The 18,050-nt window shown below is 45.1% G+C and overlaps 1 protein-coding gene across 2 annotated transcripts; it reads right to left on the minus strand.

Moving 5' to 3' along the window:
* Positions 1-665: 665 nt before the first annotated feature.
* Positions 666-15,230, minus strand: LOC136286355 (dehydrogenase/reductase SDR family member 9-like). 2 transcript variants are annotated; one of them, XM_066177837.1, is made up of 4 exons: positions 14,796-15,230; positions 5,074-5,217; positions 3,753-3,856; positions 666-2,800 (listed from the first exon to the last, which is right to left on the minus strand). In XM_066177837.1, exons 1-3 carry the CDS (start codon positions 15,187-15,189, stop codon positions 3,756-3,758), a joined length of 639 nt encoding a protein of 212 aa, XP_066033934.1. In that variant the 5' UTR covers positions 15,190-15,230; the 3' UTR covers positions 666-2,800; positions 3,753-3,755. The 2 variants fall into 2 exon arrangements, with proteins under 2 accessions (XP_066033934.1, XP_066033933.1); XM_066177836.1 differs by having other exon boundaries at positions 666-2,804.
* Between the last annotated feature and the right edge of the window lie 2,820 nt (positions 15,231-18,050).

Below are 18,050 nucleotides of genomic sequence, written 5' to 3' on the forward strand. Positions count from 1 at the left end.
CATGGTACAAATTGCAAATACAAATGCTCTAGGGCAAAACTCAGCAAAGCCTGTGTGGCACCACCAGCCTCAGTGCAGTGACCTCCCTGGGACCAGTTCTGCCTCATCCTGCTGTGCCTGTGCTTTCCTATCTTTTGCACCTCTTCAGTACCTCATTGATGAAGTCCCAAGTCAGGGGCTGCTGCTAAGTTATTCCTCCAAGGAAAAACTGTGTGACAAGCACAGGATCCAGGTGTGTGTGATCTGCAAAGCCTTGGAAGTGTTGGGCAGTCTCCAGTGCAGGTGAGAAGCACGTGTGGCTCCACCTGCAAGTCTGGTGTAACAGTCTTGGGGCACAGCACCCATAGGATTATCCCGCTCATATTGAGCAAGTCTCCCCTGTCCTGAGACCTGTCACATCCACATTGTGTCTGGAGTATCCAGCACGGCCAGGACACACCATGGCATGGTCACTGGTGCATGGCTGAGTTTTAGACTCAGGAAATCCCAGTCCTGCCTCTTTTTTTGTTGTTGTTGCAGAAGTGAGTAGTAGAGATGCAGGTGATATAACCATGGCTCAAGGGTGTTGAGCTAATTATAGAGACACTTGAGCATGGCAAGCACGTCAGACGGTTCTGTATATGTTTATATTGATTAAACTATTAACAAGAATAGCAAATCCCATTACACTAATCATTTTTTTGCTTCCCTGCCTTCTCCTCCCTTTTTGTCCTTCCCTGAATACAATAAACACATGAAGGGAAATTTCTCACCTCAGGCTGTCTGAAACACCTCCCAATATCCAGTGTGGAGGTGGGTGGTACCTTCTCTGGCTTCTATGGAGCTGTTTCTGGGTCTGACCCCTGCTCAGGAGAGGAAAGTGAGGAGAAAAAAGTCCCCAAAAATAGACAGAGACTGCTACTAAGGGAGCGACAATGCTGGAAAGTATTTAATCCAATGGGATGCTCTCTTAGTATCTTTTGACAGGCATGCAGACATCTGTAAGGGAATAATATTGGCTTGTAGATTAGTTATTAACATAATTTAAAGTGGTAAAAGGATGTGTTCATGTAACCAGCTTCCCTCTGGTTCTCCATCACCACTAGCATTTTGGTTCTGTTGGGAAATAATTTTACAGTGTTGCCCAGGAAAATCTGTTCTATTTGAAGTCCAATTCTGTGCTTTCTTAAAAAGGCTCAAAAATGGAAGTATTGCGGTTGAGACTGAGGTGAAAGGACAGGTCTTGGGTGATCAGTTGTTTCTGTTCTGAGTTGCAGGACATGGGATTTGGTGCTAAAGCTATTTTTCTTTTAGCGGACTTTTGTAGCCCAATTACATTTTTTATTAAATGGATCAAAGTGATCTACTGAAAAGCATGTTGGAATTGTTGGGTTTTTTTCCAAAAACATTTATCAGGACTTGGAATACTTTCAGGATTTTCTGAATCTCTAATTTTAATGGCTTTATTCTTGGAGAGATGTGTCTAATAAGATGTTGCCAGAATCTTTTGGCCAGGTTTGTAGGCTTAAAAAGCCAGTTGCTTTCTTTTTTCTTTTGTGTTCTACGTTAGTGATGAAACATTCAACACTATTTTAGGAATTCAAATCCCTCATTCCCACTCAAATTAGAAGCATCTGGGGCATCCAGATCCCTTAGTCAGCTTCAGCAGTCTAGAACTTTGGTGTTAGTTTGATATAACTAATTTGTGTTAAACACACTTTTAAGTGCAGTTATATTATAATTTATATCATGGTGGTATTGCCTCACAGTCATAATTTTACACTTGCACACAGTAGTTCCCTGTATCCCAATGCACTGGAAAGCTTTATAAACAAATGTAGGCCATTCCCAAGTCCTCAGGCCAGCAGAACTTCCACTGAGGTCTTCAGGAGCTTTGCTCACATAACGTCTCTAATTTCAGACCATGAATACTACAGTGTACACAAGCAGGCTGCATCCTTTGCTTGAAGGTCACTTTGGGAGAGAAGCAGTAGCCATGCAGCAGCCCACACGTGTCCCCTGCCGTGTTTTGGAGGAGAAAATAATGGTTATCAGCTGAAATTGTACAGGGTTATGTGCACAGAATGGGATTTTGCACTGAGGGAGTTGACAGCGCTGGCTCAGAGCAGGGTTCCGACTAAAGGAAACATTTCCTGGGATGTTCTGCAGAATATATGGGTTTGGCATTATTCATGTAACTGGTTATTTGCCAAATGTGTAAAGACTAAAACCTCAAGCTTTTAATTCAGGAATTTTCTGCTTTAGCATGTTCTCTCTCAGTGCTTTGATGTTACAGAATTAAAATGTTTGTTTTCACTCTGATTTGCTATTAAGCTGGTTTAATGTCTTACAGAAGCTGTTTTGAAAGCTTTCCTTTTCCTCCCTGGATCCAGCTCCCTGGGAGGGTGACATCTCTTATCATCAGTCAGGCAGTTTGGAGTTGTGGCTTTAGATAACAGAAGCCAAGCCCCAGCATTTCGCTTCCCAGCAGAGTTCTTCCTTTATTTCCTTTCACCTCAGATATTTCTTCCTCTGTGCATATCCCAGTGTGCACAGTACAGCACTGTAATGAACAACCCCAAATTTCAGTGCCTTAGTGTTCTCCTCCTTACAGATTAGACTTGCAAGGGAGTTGCAGACCTGTGTCATGGTTCTGAAGGTGTCTTCTGTCTTCATCCAAGGTTTTTTTGTTGTCTCGCAATTGAAGTCACTGCTCGTAATCCCCTGCTGCAGGAGTTTGTCACTTCTGATCCCAGCTATGCTCCTCTTTTTTCATTGTGGTGTGACAGTGGTGTTGTGCAGGGCTCCGTGGGTTTCCTTCCTGGCTGAAAGACAGCAGGAGAGTTTTAGCTCTTCAGTGCTGTTTGCTCATTTCCCTCAGCTCATTCCTGCTGCTGTTTGGCTGCCTGTGCTGCCTCAGCCCAGCTGCTGCAGCGGCCACTGGTGACACAGGGCAGGGGCTAAGAGGCTGTACACATCTCTGGGTTCCATGCAGCATCCAGAGCCTGCTTTATGGCCCTGATCCAACGCTCAGAGGTTAAAGATGAGAAGCAAACACTTGCAGTAGTGTTACATGGAGAGCCAGGGACCCTCTCCCCTTTAGCAAGAAAAGATAAGACCACCCAGTGGGGACAGGTCTGATGACGGGCAGGTCATCTCATGAACTGTCTGGCTGATTATTTTCTGGGTTTAATTTTTTTTTTTCTGTTTTCTCTCCTGTTCTAAAGCCTGGACCAGAGAATCACAGGGTGCTCTGGGTGCTTCCTTTCAAGCAGGGATGTTGGGGAACACTATTTCAATTGCTCTTCCAGCCATGTGCTGGAGTAAATGGAATTCAAGGGCCTTTGGAGCCTGTAGCAGTGAGAATACAGGAACTGGGGAGAGATGGTCCAGCAATGAACAAGAGACAGGATATTTTGGGGTTTACCCTTTAAGAGCAACTACTGTGCATCTTAAAATCCAGTGAGATGCTGGAGAGCAGTTAATGCTCTGCCTCAGTGTTGGAGACTGAGCTGGCTGGTCTTGTGTTTGATTTGAATTTGAATGTACTGCTGTGCCCCAGGCTGGACTCCTCAGGGCCACATTGATGCAGAAAGGCAGCGTTCTTGAGGTGTCAGAGTGCTGCAGGAGGCTGCTCCTGGGCTGTTCTCCCAGCCCTCCCAGCCCTCTCCTCACCACCGCGTCCCCCTTCCCTGTCCCAGCAGAGGTAAAAGAGGCGCAGGAGGTGCTGGTTACCTCTGGCAGGTAACTGAGCTGTGAGGGTGCTGTCTCACCTGTCAGTTTTTGGATTTCAGCAGAGGCACGAGCAGCTGTGGGCTTCTCTTCAGGAGATTGAGGACACAGGTCAGTGGGTGAAAGAGGACTGAGATGCAGAGAGCTGCAAATAGACAAGTGACACTGTTTCAACCACTAACTCAATAGCAAAAGACAACATTAGTGTGTCAAAAGAAAAAAAAAAAAGAAACTTTTTTTTAGCACAGCCTGTATGAGCGTTGGATTCCCAGAGTGAACACCCTGGAGGTACTGCTCCCTGTCCCTCTCCTACCACTCTCAAACATGACCTGAGTCACAGAAGGCAGCAGCAGGAGGTTTAGCAGGGTGACCATCAGTGCTGGCTGCCTGGGATCCAGAGCAGGGCTTGTGGGGAATAAGGATAGAGGGGGAGAATCACGCAGTTGGGAGGGAGATCTCTTGGTTGTTTACCTCATCTTTCTGGGACACATTCCACATCTAATGCTTACCACTTGGGAAGGGAGGAGATGCCTAGTTTTTCCTGCTATTTCCTGAAGGTGTATTTAGCTGCCTGCTCTTACAATTTTTTTTATTGTTACTGGTCTTTTACTAAGTGCATTGGAGCACCACAGCCAGAGTCATCTCTTCCCCAGGGCCAGAACCTGCCTGTGTTGGGGAAGCTCTTCCAAGCCCAGAGAGCACCTTCCAATGGTGGCAGTCTCACAGAAGAGATTTCACACACAGCTAAAACTAATTATCGTTTGTAATTTATAATTGAATAAGTGACTACAAATGAATGACATGTAAATAAATAAAGCCATGCTTTAATTAGAGGGTTATTTCTCATCAGGAAGTCTTCCTACAAACAACTAGCCCTGACAACACAGCTCTTCCTAGCGGATGCTAAAGCAGCATCTTCCATGGGAAGAGCAAACCAGGAGGAGAACTTCTGCCATCTGATAAAGGCCTGGTGTGCTGCCACTTGCTGAATTGCATTTTGCTGATGGGAGCCATGGGGTTTTATTTTCTGTGTCAGGAGGAGGGAACTCAGCTGGTCCCTGGGACAGTGGGAGCTTCGCAGAGCTGATTTTGCATGTGTTGGCTCTGTCCTACCCACGTAGTCTTGTTTAAAAGTCCAGTCTGAGAGAGCAACATTTTTCCAGAATATTAGCTAAAATCTTTAAACCCACATTTTAAACTGTCCGTGACCAGCCCTGGTGAGAAGTGGCCACAAACAAGAGCTTTGCTTTTGAAATTTTGGAAAGAATGTTAAGAAAAAAACCCTGTATTGGCTGCAACGTTATAAAGACATTTTCCCCTCATCTAGCCATTGTCAGAGAAGTGCAATATGTTCAGCTGTACCTGTCTTCAATAAGCAGTTCCTGCGTGGAGCCTTGGGGGCCTTCTTCCCCTCCCAGGAGGTTTTTCTCTCAGGTAACCCGTGTGTGTCTGGTGCCCCTTCATCCCATATCAGGATCGACGGCTTCCTCATCTTCCCGTACATGCCTGCCAAATCAACAGGGCACGAGCTAAGGTAACTCGCCCAGCTCACTCCTGAATTATGTGCTGATGTTTCTCCAGAGACATAACAGGTGCAGATGAAATCTTGCCACTTGCAGCTCATGCTAATTAAAAACCTGAGGGTAATGAGCTCAATAGCAGCGATCCATGCTGGGAAGGAGGGGGCCATAGTGTGCAAGACTCAGCTTTAGAAATAGAGCTGGTTCAAAGGTAGTTATTCCTCCCTATGTCCACTAAAATGTGTTATTGCATATTCCCTTGGAATTTCATTTTTTTTTTATCAGTTCCTTGAAGGTATTTTTACAAAAGCTTTGGAAGTGTTTCCATAAATTATATGAAGAGACTATCCAGAATAAACAAGAGAAAGCTGTGTTCTATGAACAACCTAATGCCCTTCCAAAAGTTCAGCAACCTGCTGGAAAGTCAGATTATTTGCAGAAGGTCAAATCAATTTTATGATCAGACAAATGTTAGGAAATTGCTTTTCTTAGAAGCAAAGCAAGAGAAGTATTTTCCAAGAAATATGCTCAAGGAAAAATCAAATTACACTTATTAGAAACCATCACTGAATGAGACCTTTTCTCTTTAAGGCACTTACTCACTTTGTAATGCCAAGCCATTACATCCAAATATCACACAGGGGCATATTCAGGTACAAAAGAAAAAATGTAGAAAAAATCAATCAGAACTGGGACATTTCTGTCTGTGCTCAAGTAAATAATCTTTGAGAGGGATTCTTTTTATCTGTTTGCTTGTGTAACTTCAAAATAGGGTGCCAAGGGGCTCTGACCCATAAGAATGCAGAGTCTACTTAGGAGCCATATTTCTTTTAAACCTGGTGGCTGCTCCAGATTGTCTCCAGACAGTGCATCCATGGGAGAGCAGAAAGGCTGGGTGCTGTTGGAGGAGACAGTGACCCCTGCTTGAGGAAAGTGCCCTGCCTGGCCTTGGTGAGAGAGAGCCAGAATAAGATACGAAGGAAAATATCACCCCAGTGTTCTCGTAAGGGCCCAAGAAAAGCTCCAGGTGACTTTTTCTGGCCAAGAATTGTCCTTCTCAGCACTTGGCCTCTCTGCTTCTCAGAAAACAGAGCTAAGAGTCAAAGTCTCCTTTTACCTGCTGCCATGGCTGAGTTGCAGAGTCAATGCATCGACCTGTTTTGCATCAGTATCCACATGACTGACGCAGACAGACATGATCTGTGCCCTGGAGCTGGTGGCATGAATAAAAATCTGCTGGAGAGGTCTAAAGAGAGGGATGCAGAGAGCAAAGGGATGATGGGAGCATTCTTCCTGTCACCTCTGTTTCCGGCATCCAAACATCTGGGGGCTTCGCTTCTGTTGTATTATTATAGACTTCTTTTTTTCTCTTTTTATGTTGTAACTTATTCTATATTTCTGCCTGTATTTTTATTTTCTGGATCTTATATAAATATCACTGGAATCTGCTGTTCTTGAATGGATGGATAAGAAGGACCTGGTCTCTGCCTTTGCAGTTTGATACCTGGTAAATTAGTTGATGTTGTATGTACGGCTATGGGAAATGCTCGGGAATTTTCCATCAGTGTGTTTATTCATTGGAAAATGTGCTCTCCATAATTTAAAACAGAATGGAAATTCAAATCTCTGATGAGGACTAAAAGCTCTCCTGATTTTGTGCAAATCTTGGGTAGCAACAAAAGAGAGAAAATGCATTTTTAGTGTATTTAGTATGAAATTACAAAGGTGAAGGGAAGGAGAGGAAGGCAAGCAACCTGAAAGGAGTTTTAACTTTAGATTGGTGACATCTCAGTTAATTTAATAATGGCCACTTACAATGGGAGTCGGGAAGACAAGGCTGTAATGAAGGACAGGCACCTGGACTCGAACAGGAAAAGAGCAGTTCAAATCGAGAACAGGATCAGAAAAATCAAAAACTTTCTGGGCTGTTCTATTTTGGTTCTGCTCTAACGTTTAAATGGACTTCTGTGGTGTTTGTTTCTACATGGAGGACAAGGCAGAATGGAATTTAAATGCCAACACTGAGATCTAGAGGGAAAAGCGAATGAGAGAAGGAGTCAGGTATTGTGCCAGATGGACACATACAAGTGTAAATGTCTGAATTAACCACTGGTAATGGTTCTCTGGTGAGAAACGTTTTTATGGGAGGAAATATGAATACTATTCATTGTTGAAAGAAACTATTTGTTGTGCCTCAGTCTGTTGGTTTAAAAAGTTACTCACGCCCAGTCAGGGGTTAGAAATGAATGCTGCCTGGCAGGGTAATTTCTTATCAGACAGCTCATAGATTTCAAGCTATTTGACCAAACCAGAGCAGTGAATACTTAAGAATAAATGTAGTTCTAGAAACCAGGAAAAAGCACCTAAGAACAGAAAGAAAGGAGGAAGGTACTTTTTTTTTTTTTTCTTTTTCTTTTCTTTTTTTTTTCTTGTGACATAGTCAGAGCAAATCATTTGACTACTGGTAATGAAACATCAGGTTTAAAATGTTCCCACCATATGCATTTATAATTCAATAGATGTGAAAAACAGGTTGATTTTTTAACCCCCTGTTGGCAGATGGTTTCCTGGCCTAAACTTATGCCATTTTTTTGAAGTTAGTATTACTAAGTCACCATACCAAGGTGTGAAATTCAGCTCTGTGTTGGGATTTTTAAGAGTTTTAGTGCCACAGGCTGTACCTGCCAGACTTTTCCCCTCAGGACCTCCCCAGGGAAGCAGAGGAACACTGTAGTGCCAAAGCAAAGCTCCAGGGCATGAGCTGACCATAGACCTGGCCACGTCCTCTGTCCTGCTGCAAGGAGAACTCTGTACAGGAGTTTGCTCTTGCCCCCCTTTTCCTACTGAAAATGCCACACAATCCTTCTGTGTCACCTTGGAGTTTGCAGCATAAGTGTTGGGAAAACAGTTTGTTCCGTGGGAAATATGAAAAGAGTAGATTTAAAATAAATAATCTACTCAGACGTTGTGTAATCACAAAGATAATTTATTTGTATGAGGGAAGTATTTAATTATCATATACAGAAGTGTTCAATTTTTATGCGTTTTCAGTTTTACCACATAATTCAAATTAAGCCTCTAAGCATATGTGTTAGAACTGTTCAGCAGGTTTCTGTCTCCAAACACTGTAATATGGGAAAGCAGAGCTGCAGAAATATTTTCTCTCACTTGATTCCCTTTCCTTGTTAAAGCTGCCCCGCAGAAAACTTTTCTGAAGGACTGAGGTAAGGCGTAGAGTAAAAACATCCTGGCGTGCACACACTTTGACAAACTGCATTATTTGGAAAAGACACAGATCTGTAGAACTCTTTGGGCTTTAATCCTGGTATTTTTCAAAAATAATTTCTGGTCAGAAACTGCCCAGCTCTGGTTAATGGAAGACAACATCTCTAAACTGGTGCAAAGCTAAGCTCTTTTCTGGGAAGTTTTTAAATGAGTGTAAAGGTTATGTTACACCTGTGATTATTTCCAATGACTTCCAGAATCAGAGATTAGTTTAGCATCATGCACAAGTGATAAAAAAATAGCTTCCCAGGTACTTTTGGGTTTATTTTACTTTGCATCTCCAATCCTGCCACTGCAGTTGCATGAAAAAGTGTTGATCCCTTGTTTAAAGAATGGCATATCGTAAGTATAGATATCTTTTTGGCAATCTCTAAAAATACTCTTCAGTCTTGTGTGGTTTTAATGATTGCTGCAGCTTGGAAATCAAACTCTAGTCCAGGGGTTGTTTTAAGACAAACTCATGGTTTAGGACTAAAATTCACATGAGCTAAGCGGGGGCAGCGTGAAGAGGATGCTAAAACTGTTTTAGGATGCCAAAAATGGCTTCTGGCAGAATTTAGGAGCCAGTATAACATAAGTATCCAACTGCCTGGGTTTTGTTTGGTTTCTTTTTGAGAAATGATCCACTTCTATTTCTGTCTATAAACAGAGGATTTGGAAGAAAGCTAGATTGGCAGCTCATGGCTCTTTCACCTCCTTCTCTTTCCATATTGTCCTCATGGCTGGTATTAGTGGTGAGCATGGCAATGTGTTCTGAATGCATCCAAATAAATAACCTTCTTTTTGACCCTCTTAGGGCAGACCAACATGCATTTTTAATTATTGCATAAAGATCTTGGTTTGCAAGCAGTGATCCTCCAGCCCCCAGCAAGCAAAAAACCAAAGCTTTGGGATGGAGGTTTTGAACCCAAATGGGCTCTGCCCACTTGCAATGAGTGAGGGATCTGGGGATGGAGGAGAAGTGTTGCTGCAGCTTTTCTGGATTGTGCAACACTTTAATCACAAGGTTCTATGTGGCTGTCCCGGGTGCTCGGTGCTTGGCGGAGAAGTTGTCTGTTGAAACAAGAGAATTACAAAACCACTTTAAGGAAGTGAAAACTGGCCTCCCATAAAGTGTCCAGAGGTACTGCATGCAGGGCTTCATTTGGAAAAAGACACATTGACTCTAGATGATGCATAGATTCCTATTTTTAAGACGAAGCCTTGACTGGAGAGCTCCCCTTCATCTTAAAATAAATAACCCCTCCTAGCCTATAGTTTCAGAATGAGATCTATTTTCTCTTTCTGGGTTGTTTCATAGCCCTGATGCTGCTGTATCAAAGTGCTTCTCTCGTTTTGATAAATCCCCAAGAGACAGGAGGGCAATATAATTGCAAGCCAGTTTTTCAAAAACTTCTGGATAACCCCCATTAAAGGCACAAAAGCATAGCTGCAAAAATTATTCTTTTCACTCATAAGTCCAAGTATGGTCGTTTACAGCTTGGAAAATGTGCCGATTTATCCAAGGTGGCCTGCAGTTGTTGTAGCTGAGTGAAGTTAAATAATGTAGTACCCTTTAAAATTGCATGAGTACATGATTTTGTTTGCTTTATTCATTCCTACTCCCTTGTAGTTTATTGCAGTCAATGATTATTGCATCTGTTCAATCCATCTCTGCAGCTGTGGGAACAACTGCTCTTGCCATGCACTGAGCTAGACTGTTCCAAAAGGAAGCTGAACTTTCTCTCTGCTCTGAGTGTAGGAATGACTGGGTGGCCTTGCCTTTATCCTAAGGGAAGCACAGCATGGAAAGTGAGTAAGGGTTGTCTTCCAATAAAATAACCTGACCAACCCCACTGGCATCCTTAGGAAGCAAAAGAGTTTCTACAGTGTGTCCACCACACAAGGCAGCAGTTCCAATGTCTCTGTCCCTGTCCAGGCTCACTGTAGGGTCTTCCTTTCTGGATCTCTGTCCCAAGAGTGCTTTCCTGGACTAAACTCTATGGCAAGCTGAAGTCTGAGAATGCTGAAGGAGAGGTTCAAGGCAAGGGGAAGTACCAGGAGAGCATCTACCACTGCTACTGGCTGCACAGCAGAACTGCAAAAGCAGCCTGACCTTTGGAAGAGGTGGAGACTGTCCAAGGAGCCGTGGGGCCGCTGGAAGCCTTGACAGCTCAGTGCTCTGTGTAGCTCCGCCAGCCTCTCAGTGCACAGCCTTGAGCAAGCCACTGCAGCTGTGGACAGCCCTCCTTGCCCAGGATTAGCTGTACCTGCCCAGGCTGGCGTGACTGCCCTCACAGCTCTGCTCAAAGACATTGCAGCAGTGTCTCACGGTGCACAGAAGAAAGTAATGAGCTGGATTAACACGACTTAACACACCCATTTAAACTGATCAAATGATAAGGTGATCTTGCCTGCGCTAACTCAGGGAGAGGTCATGAGAGCCACTTTGCCAACGGCAACATGGAGATGAGGACAGATGGCCAAGGATGACAGTCCAGTATCTCCCACTGGCCTGGCTGTCTGCATAGGCAGCTCTTTCCAGGCCCTTTGGAGCCTGCAGAGCAAGGCTTGGAAACCTGCATTTGCTACTGGTCTGAAAAACCCTGGTGAAGTGTGGTGAGAGAGTGTTTCAGACCCGGGTCCGAACATTACTCAGGAATTATTATTGCTTTGCATCAGTTATTTCTGTGCCTGTGTAAAGGTTATTGTCTTTCCTCTTTGAGAGACAGGGACAGAGGGAAGGTGGTAAGTACCAAAGAATCCAGCAGGTTTTGGGTCTTATTTGAGATTCAGGTACAAGAAATGAAATCCTGACCCAATGAAAACCAAGAGAACTATTGTAAGCAACTTCAGCATAGCAGAGATCTGAACAAAAAGAAGAAGACTGTCCAGGGTGAGGCAGGTGAGGCATTGCTCACATCAAGAATCATCTCTCCCGTGGGAACCTGAGGAATTACAGAGGATGCCTCATCCCTGGAAGAGTTCACGGCCAGTCTGGATGGGGCTTTGAGCAACCAGGTCTAGCGGAAGGCATCCCTCCCTGTGGCATTGGGGTTGGACCTAGATGACCTTTAAGGCCTCACCCAACCCATACAATTGTGTGATCCTCTGGCACAGTCAGTGCTGGTTTTGCTTAGCCCTGTGACTGTTGCGTGAGATCAGGTGAACCCTGAGGTGCTGTGACAGCAGAGGCTCCAGCAGTTAACCAGATGAGCACTCTGCTTGTCTGAACTCTTTTTGAGTCAGGTCTGGCTGCTGTCTGTTTGGTCTTGCCCATCTCTATATTTTTTCTTCCTTGCCCTACCCCACCCTCCCTGCAGTCAGTCCTGAAAATCGTGGAGCAATTGCCAGCATTTCCAGGCAACCTGCCCAAAGAGCCACACAGCGCAGCAGCTTCTCGAGCAGCTCCATCACAGAGGACTTGGACATGATGCCAAGAGCTCTTGCAATGTCTGACAGTACAAGCTCAGCTGCTGGAGGTGAGCAATAAAACTCCTTCTCTCATCTTTTTCCCTCTGGCTCTTTGACCTCTTGGTCACAGAGAAAGTTGGAGTATCTGATCTAAAGGCACCAAAGGCTAAGAGCTAGAAGAACCAAAGGCTTTTTTATGAACGAAGTTAAGCTATCACACAGCAAAGGAAGAATTTGAAAGAGGGCTGACTTGCATTTCTCTGTGTCTTTGTTACGTTCTCCTTAGGCCTGGTAGCATCTTGTTAATTTGTACAGTCACTGCAAAATAAAGGTGCTAGCCTTCCTGAAAATTTGGGTTGCTGGGCCTGTACTAAAATAAAAACCACATTATTTTTGCTGCCATAAGTATTTTAATTTTAGAAGGAACCATGGCTGGGGTATTTTGCCTTCACTGTGTTTCTTTGAAAGGCATTTAGGATGAAGTTCAAAAAATTTGATTATATAAAACAAGTTCCTTTTTATTTACAATAGCAAAAATACAATGGTAAAAATATCCTATGGGGACAAGTAGTTAAAAAAAAAAAAAAAAAAGACCAAACTCCATAAAAATTAGCAAAGTTTCCTTTCTTTAGAAACTAAAACTTGCATACACAAAGTGCATAAGAGAAGTTTTTAAAGGGAGAAGATTGTGTAATGGTTCTGCGCTACAGCACTAACTCTTCTCCTGCCCTTGTCCAGATCCTGCTGACCAAAATGCATGTGGGGACCCACCAATGTCGACTTTTGATTTGGTTTAAATTCTTTCATTATCAGTCAGTTGTTGGTGAATGTTCATGTTCACCTAACCCATGCTAAAAATATCACACTAAATTTTGTAAAATGAATATCAGCACACACTTGAAACTGTTAACAAAGAAACCCAAGAAAACAGTGAGGTTTTGTTTTGTCTTTTTCTTTTTTTTCTATTTCTTTCTTTTTTCTTTTTTTTTTCTTTTTTTTTCCTTTTTTTGTGTGGTTTTTTTGTTTGTTTGTTTGTTTTTCTTTTTGTTTTTTTTCTTTTGCTTTTTCTTTTATTTTTCCCTTGCCAACATACTGCTTTGATCTGCCATGCAATTGGGTCAGCACTTGGGAAATACATTTCAACATCCACATCTGTGATGTGAATATTATGCAGGGGATCCTAAATGTAAAACCTCATGGATCCTACAAGAGATCACCCTGTCAAAACAACATGACATCTGCAAAAGCCTTTAACTAGAACAGGGGCCAAACTAGTCAAGAGCAAAATAAACCAGGTATCACTGTGCCAGAGTCTCATTTAATTAGAACAGCACAGGCCCACAGAAATTACCAGCTCCCACAGATTACTACTGGTTAAGAAAGCCTCTGTTGTTCATTTCCAGAGTAGGATTGTGCCGAAACTCAGCTTGGGGAGCTTTTAGGCCTTGTCCACACAAGAAAGTTTTACCAGAGTAATTTTCTTAGGGTAAATGAATCTAAATTCTCATGCAGGCAGCTGAGCACTCAGTCTGAAGCCCACTGCTGGTGTGCAGGGAGCCATTTCTGGAGCCTGCGGGCAGGCAGTGAATTGGGGGATGCATCCTGGGCCATGCAGAGTTGCCCAGGCACTGCTGGTCTGCTGGGTGCTTCTGAGAAGAGCAGTGTGAGAGAACTGTGTCCTGAATAGCTGCAGCCAGCAGCAGGTGCTGGTTCGGGTTCCCTACCACCCCTCTGAAGGGTGTCTGCAGTACGGGAGGCTTTGTGGTGCGTGCTCTGAGTTCCAAAATGTCCTTCCTCTGCAGGGCCTGGGAGCACAGAGACACCTTTCAGTGCAGGGCAGCGGTACTAAGGGTCTTACTTGTCCTGGGGAGATGTGGATGCTCTCTGAGATCTCAGCTTGGTGTGAGCAAGCAGAGAGGCTGCCCTGGGGAGACCCCAAAGGGAGCCCTGGGGAGACCACAGAGAGAAGAGCAAGGAGGAGAGGGACAGAGAAGCTGGAGAAGGAACGTGGCAGCATGGGGGGAAACAGAGCTTTGCAGCTCAGAGGGCCCTTAGGGATGTTCACAGTGGAGGAGAGGGGTTGGCCTCTCCCCTTTTAACCCCATAGCCCTGAGGGCAATGAGGGTACAGCCCTGATGGCTGAGGCTGAATTCTCTGTCACTCCCAAGAGGTGTAAAATGATGGCTGTGGGGACACAGAGTCCTGGATCCCAGGGTTATTCAGCAGGGCATAAGCCAGTCTTCCCACTGGCACCCTTCACGTAGGAAGGACTGGGGAGATTCCCTGGCAGTGCTTACAGCCACCCCCTCAGTAGGACACTTGCCCCGTGCTGTCCCAGACGAGCTCTGCAGGCTCCTTTCGGTCCTGTATTCCCACAGAAATGACGGCAGCGTGGTTCAGAGACACTGTCCCAACCTGCCACACAAAGCTCTGACCTGACTAATGAATCCCACAGCAGCCAAGAAGTAAAGATGGAACTCAGTTGGGTTCCTTTTTAATCTGGAAGAGGTTAGAAATCAGACACATTCCTTCACCTTAGGTCATTTTCTGGACTTTGCTCTCCCTTGTTCATTTCTGTGTTTTCTTCTCAGAGCAAGTCCAGCCCTCTGTGCCTGGATAGGACCTTCTCCCCCTCATTCCTTGGCCTACCTTGCCTTCCTTCAGGGGCTGGGATCTGCTGGGGCCTTTCACAGCCACCAAAGCATGCTCTTTCCCCTGGAAAAAGCAAAATTTTTGTTTCGCACAACAAAATGCAATGCAGTTAGAGTGTTATTACCGTTTGCTAAAGCATTCCTGCCTTCCTCGTTTTCTGAACTACAATCTCAAAATCTCGTGCATTTTAATTTCTACAGTAGGTACAATCCACAAGTTTGCCCTAAAAGTTACCTTTCAGGGACAAGTGGCTTTCTATGAAGGTTTTCACTGTCTTCTCATACTCATCTTCAGTCAGGTGGAGCTGGGCTACCTCCTTGTTCGATGAGCACTCTTCTGTCACTGTCCTCTCCTCTTGAGCTGACCACTGTGCAGCAGACACCCCGAAACCTGCTTTATCCAGGTTCCTTGCAAACATCCTCCCAATGGAACTGTTGGACACAAGAATTACAATTGCTCTCCCTTTCACATCAACACTCCTCTCCGCGGTGCAAAAGGAGAAGATGACAATGCAGCAGGTCAGAAACGCGACGGAAACGCACACAAAGGCATAAAAGAAGCAGGAAAGGGTCATGGCGAGCACTAAGTCTGTGGCCAGCAGGAAGAAATGCTGCAAGAGGAAAATCATCGTTAGGAGGATCAGCTGCTGCCTCCTCACTCTCAAGCGAGCCGAGGAATCTGCCAGGAGTCACCACGTGCAGCACGCTGTTATAAAGCCAGGAGCCTTGCGAAATGTGCGGAGGCAAGGCAAAGCCCCGTGGGGAGGATGAATCATTTTCTGGGATAGAGCAACAATGGGGATTTTCAAGCCACGTAGGTTTTCAGGCAAAAGCAATGCTCTATTTGTCTTGGCTTTGCTGTGCACTTGGATGCTCTGCTGGGCTGAAATGTAAGGATTTGTTTTGTAAGGCCGTTTCATCATGTGTTGTCTTTGGGGCCAGTGATGTATATGGGTTATTTGGAAGCAGACAGTTTTAAGGGATTTCTTCAAGGAGTGTGTGCATAGCACTGGGAAACCATGAAGTTGAAATAATCCCCCATATATGCTTGGCACTCTGAGGCTCTTAAATTTGCCTCTCCTACTGCTGTAACACAGCTGGTTTCGGTGAGTCTGGGCAGGCACGCAAGTGGGCACAGGAGTGGGAGCCCTGCCCTGTGTAAGCAGCTCTTGTTGTGCTGTAAAACAAACCACCCTGGGAGCACTGTGCTGCTGGGCTCCAGGGACTGCACCAGTCCAGGAGGGGAACTCACGTCAGAGACAAGAAAAAAATCTGCATTCTGGAGAAAGAGCTTTTTTCTAATGACGACAGAGATTTAAGGGAGGGTTCTGCTGTTACTCAGGCAGGCAGAGTAGTGTTACGGCACGGGGTGTAGTTACCTCTGACTGCAGGGCACAAAGCAAGGCTCCCTGCTACAGCTGTGGCCTCTGCAGATTTGGGGAGAGCCCAGTAGATTTGGGAGTGAAACCTGCAAAGGTGAATTCTGCATCATCAAGATCAGCTGACCTCCACAAGAGGGTCAGGAGGGATGCTGCCAGCTCTTCTTGAGCTTTGTCACTGAGGCTGGAGGCAACTCCTTTCTGTCCCTTCTTGGTCATGGTGGAAGTGCTGCTGATCACCACTAAACCCTTGGCATCCAGAACCTGCTCTTGAAATACTGTGATTTTTTTTATCATTTATTATTGGCCCATGTTAAGGGTCCCCCTTAAGAAGGTGTGGTTGTGTTACAGGTGGGAGTTGTGTTCATCCCCTGTTCCAACTGGAAAGTCACTGGGAGCGTGGGACCTGCTGTCAGCACGACCCACACACGTTTGACTGGTCCCGCTCGCTCATCCTCCGTGTGAACGTGCAGATCCCATCTTGTGGATCAAGAGTGTTGTGCTGTCACAGCCATCCAGCTCCAGGTGCTTTTGGGATGGTGTTGCTGTCAGCTGCACCCCAAAACTGTGTTGTGCACCCCACCCAGCACGTGTACAAACATGCAGATCATTCTTCGGAGTGGACAAGGGGATGTAGCATCCAATTTCCTTTCCAGCAGCTCAGCAACAGCCAGAGGTGTGAGCAGGACAAGCTCCTGTCTGCAGGGTGATGAGGCCATACCTGCCAGGCTTTGAATGGGCAGCCTGAGCCTCCTGTATCCTTGCAGTCCTGGCCAAAAAAGGTCCATGGTCCTTTTTGCTGCCAGAAAGGAAAGAACTCAAGGCCCTGCCTCTGTAAACAATGGGTTTGCACACCCTGCTTGTTAGGTGTGCTGGCAGAGCATGAAAAGCCTCCACTCTCCTCTAAGCACTGGAGACTAAAGGTCAGCTCAAAAGGCAGCAGAAAGGGAGTGGAGGCACTGGCTCCAATCTTCCCTCGCTGGCCCCGGGTGTTTGGGCTTTTGCCTGCCGGTGAGGCCAGCTGGAGGCTTTATTTCCTCACTGCGCTTCCATGGTGATGCAGTTGAGGAAGTGTGTTTCTGTGTGGGGTACACGTAAGGTCGACGTTTCTCCTCAGATCTAGGGTCATTTTTCTAGGGAAGAAAAAATGTTCCAGTCCTTGGGCTTTGGACTTAAAAAGAAAGGAATATTTTACAAAACGCACCTTTTTCTCGTAAATGCCATTTCTCATGACGGCAGTGACGCCACCTGTTGGCCGCCAGCGGGGCTGCAGCCGCGGGGGCAGGCAAAGCTCCCCGCCTCATTTTGGGAGACCCCTCTGGAACCAGCAGCGGCTGCTTCCCCCACCACACCGACACCAGCAGCTCTTGGGACAGGGGATGTCAGTGCTCCCACCCTTCTTCTAGGCTGACCCTTCTGCTCTTCCCCAGAAATCCTCTGGTTTTAAGAGAACCACCAGCTACCCAGAACCACTGAGAAAATCATTTTATTTGTAATTTTTTTTTTTTCCCACAAGGAATCATTTCTTTCTTCAGTGGTTCTTCTTAGTCAACAAATAAATATTAAAATGAAAGGTGCTACTTCAGGTCAAGAAAACACTTCAAAAGTAGTGAATATTATTATTATTATTATTATTACTATTGTTATTATTATTATTATTATTTCTGTCTCCACCATTGTAATATCTGGGAACAGCCAAGAGCTCAGGCTCGCTGTGGGTTTTATATTACCATATTCACAATCGTAAATCTATTTTGCCAGTTGGTGACCCATGGGGCAGCAGTGACACATCAACTGGCTTCACTTCTGGCTGTCACCAGTTTGTGGTTTGCTCTACAGTTACCAACCAAACTCTTCCAAGGGTTTCCACCGAATCCTTTCCTAACCAGCATTAACCCTTGGCCTACTGCATCATTTTAATTGAGTAGATTGTTCTTTTCAAGCCTGTTTAAGAAATGACTGATTAATGATCTACTTTTGCATGTGGTTTGCTGTTTCACCTGTTGAGTAAGAATTTGAGTGGATACGTGTGCCACGTGAGCTGGGTTATCGAGTGATTCCCTTGGGTCTCCTGGCGTCCCACAGAAGTTTCTGGCTGTTTTCACAGAGTG

This window comes from Chamaea fasciata, unplaced genomic scaffold (genome assembly GCF_029207755.1).
Source record: "Chamaea fasciata isolate MVZ Bird 193981 ecotype frontalis unplaced genomic scaffold, bChaFas1.0.hap1 SCAF_3, whole genome shotgun sequence".
In the NCBI taxonomy this organism is placed as follows: domain Eukaryota; kingdom Metazoa; phylum Chordata; class Aves; order Passeriformes; family Sylviidae; genus Chamaea; species Chamaea fasciata.

Excerpts from the sequence above, each read along its gene's own strand:
- LOC136286355 (XM_066177837.1), bottom strand. The coding sequence starts at position 15,189 with ATGATTTTCCTCTTGCAGCATTTCTTCCTGCTGGCCACAGACTTAGTG. Across the intron at positions 5,218-14,795 it reads AAGCCACTTGTCCCTGAAAG|GCATGTACGGGAAGATGAGG; the intron begins GTAACTTTTAGG and ends TTGATTTGGCAG. Across the intron at positions 3,857-5,073 it reads GAACTGCTTATTGAAGACAG|CTCTCTGCATCTCAGTCCTC; the intron begins GTACAGCTGAAC and ends GTCTATTTGCAG.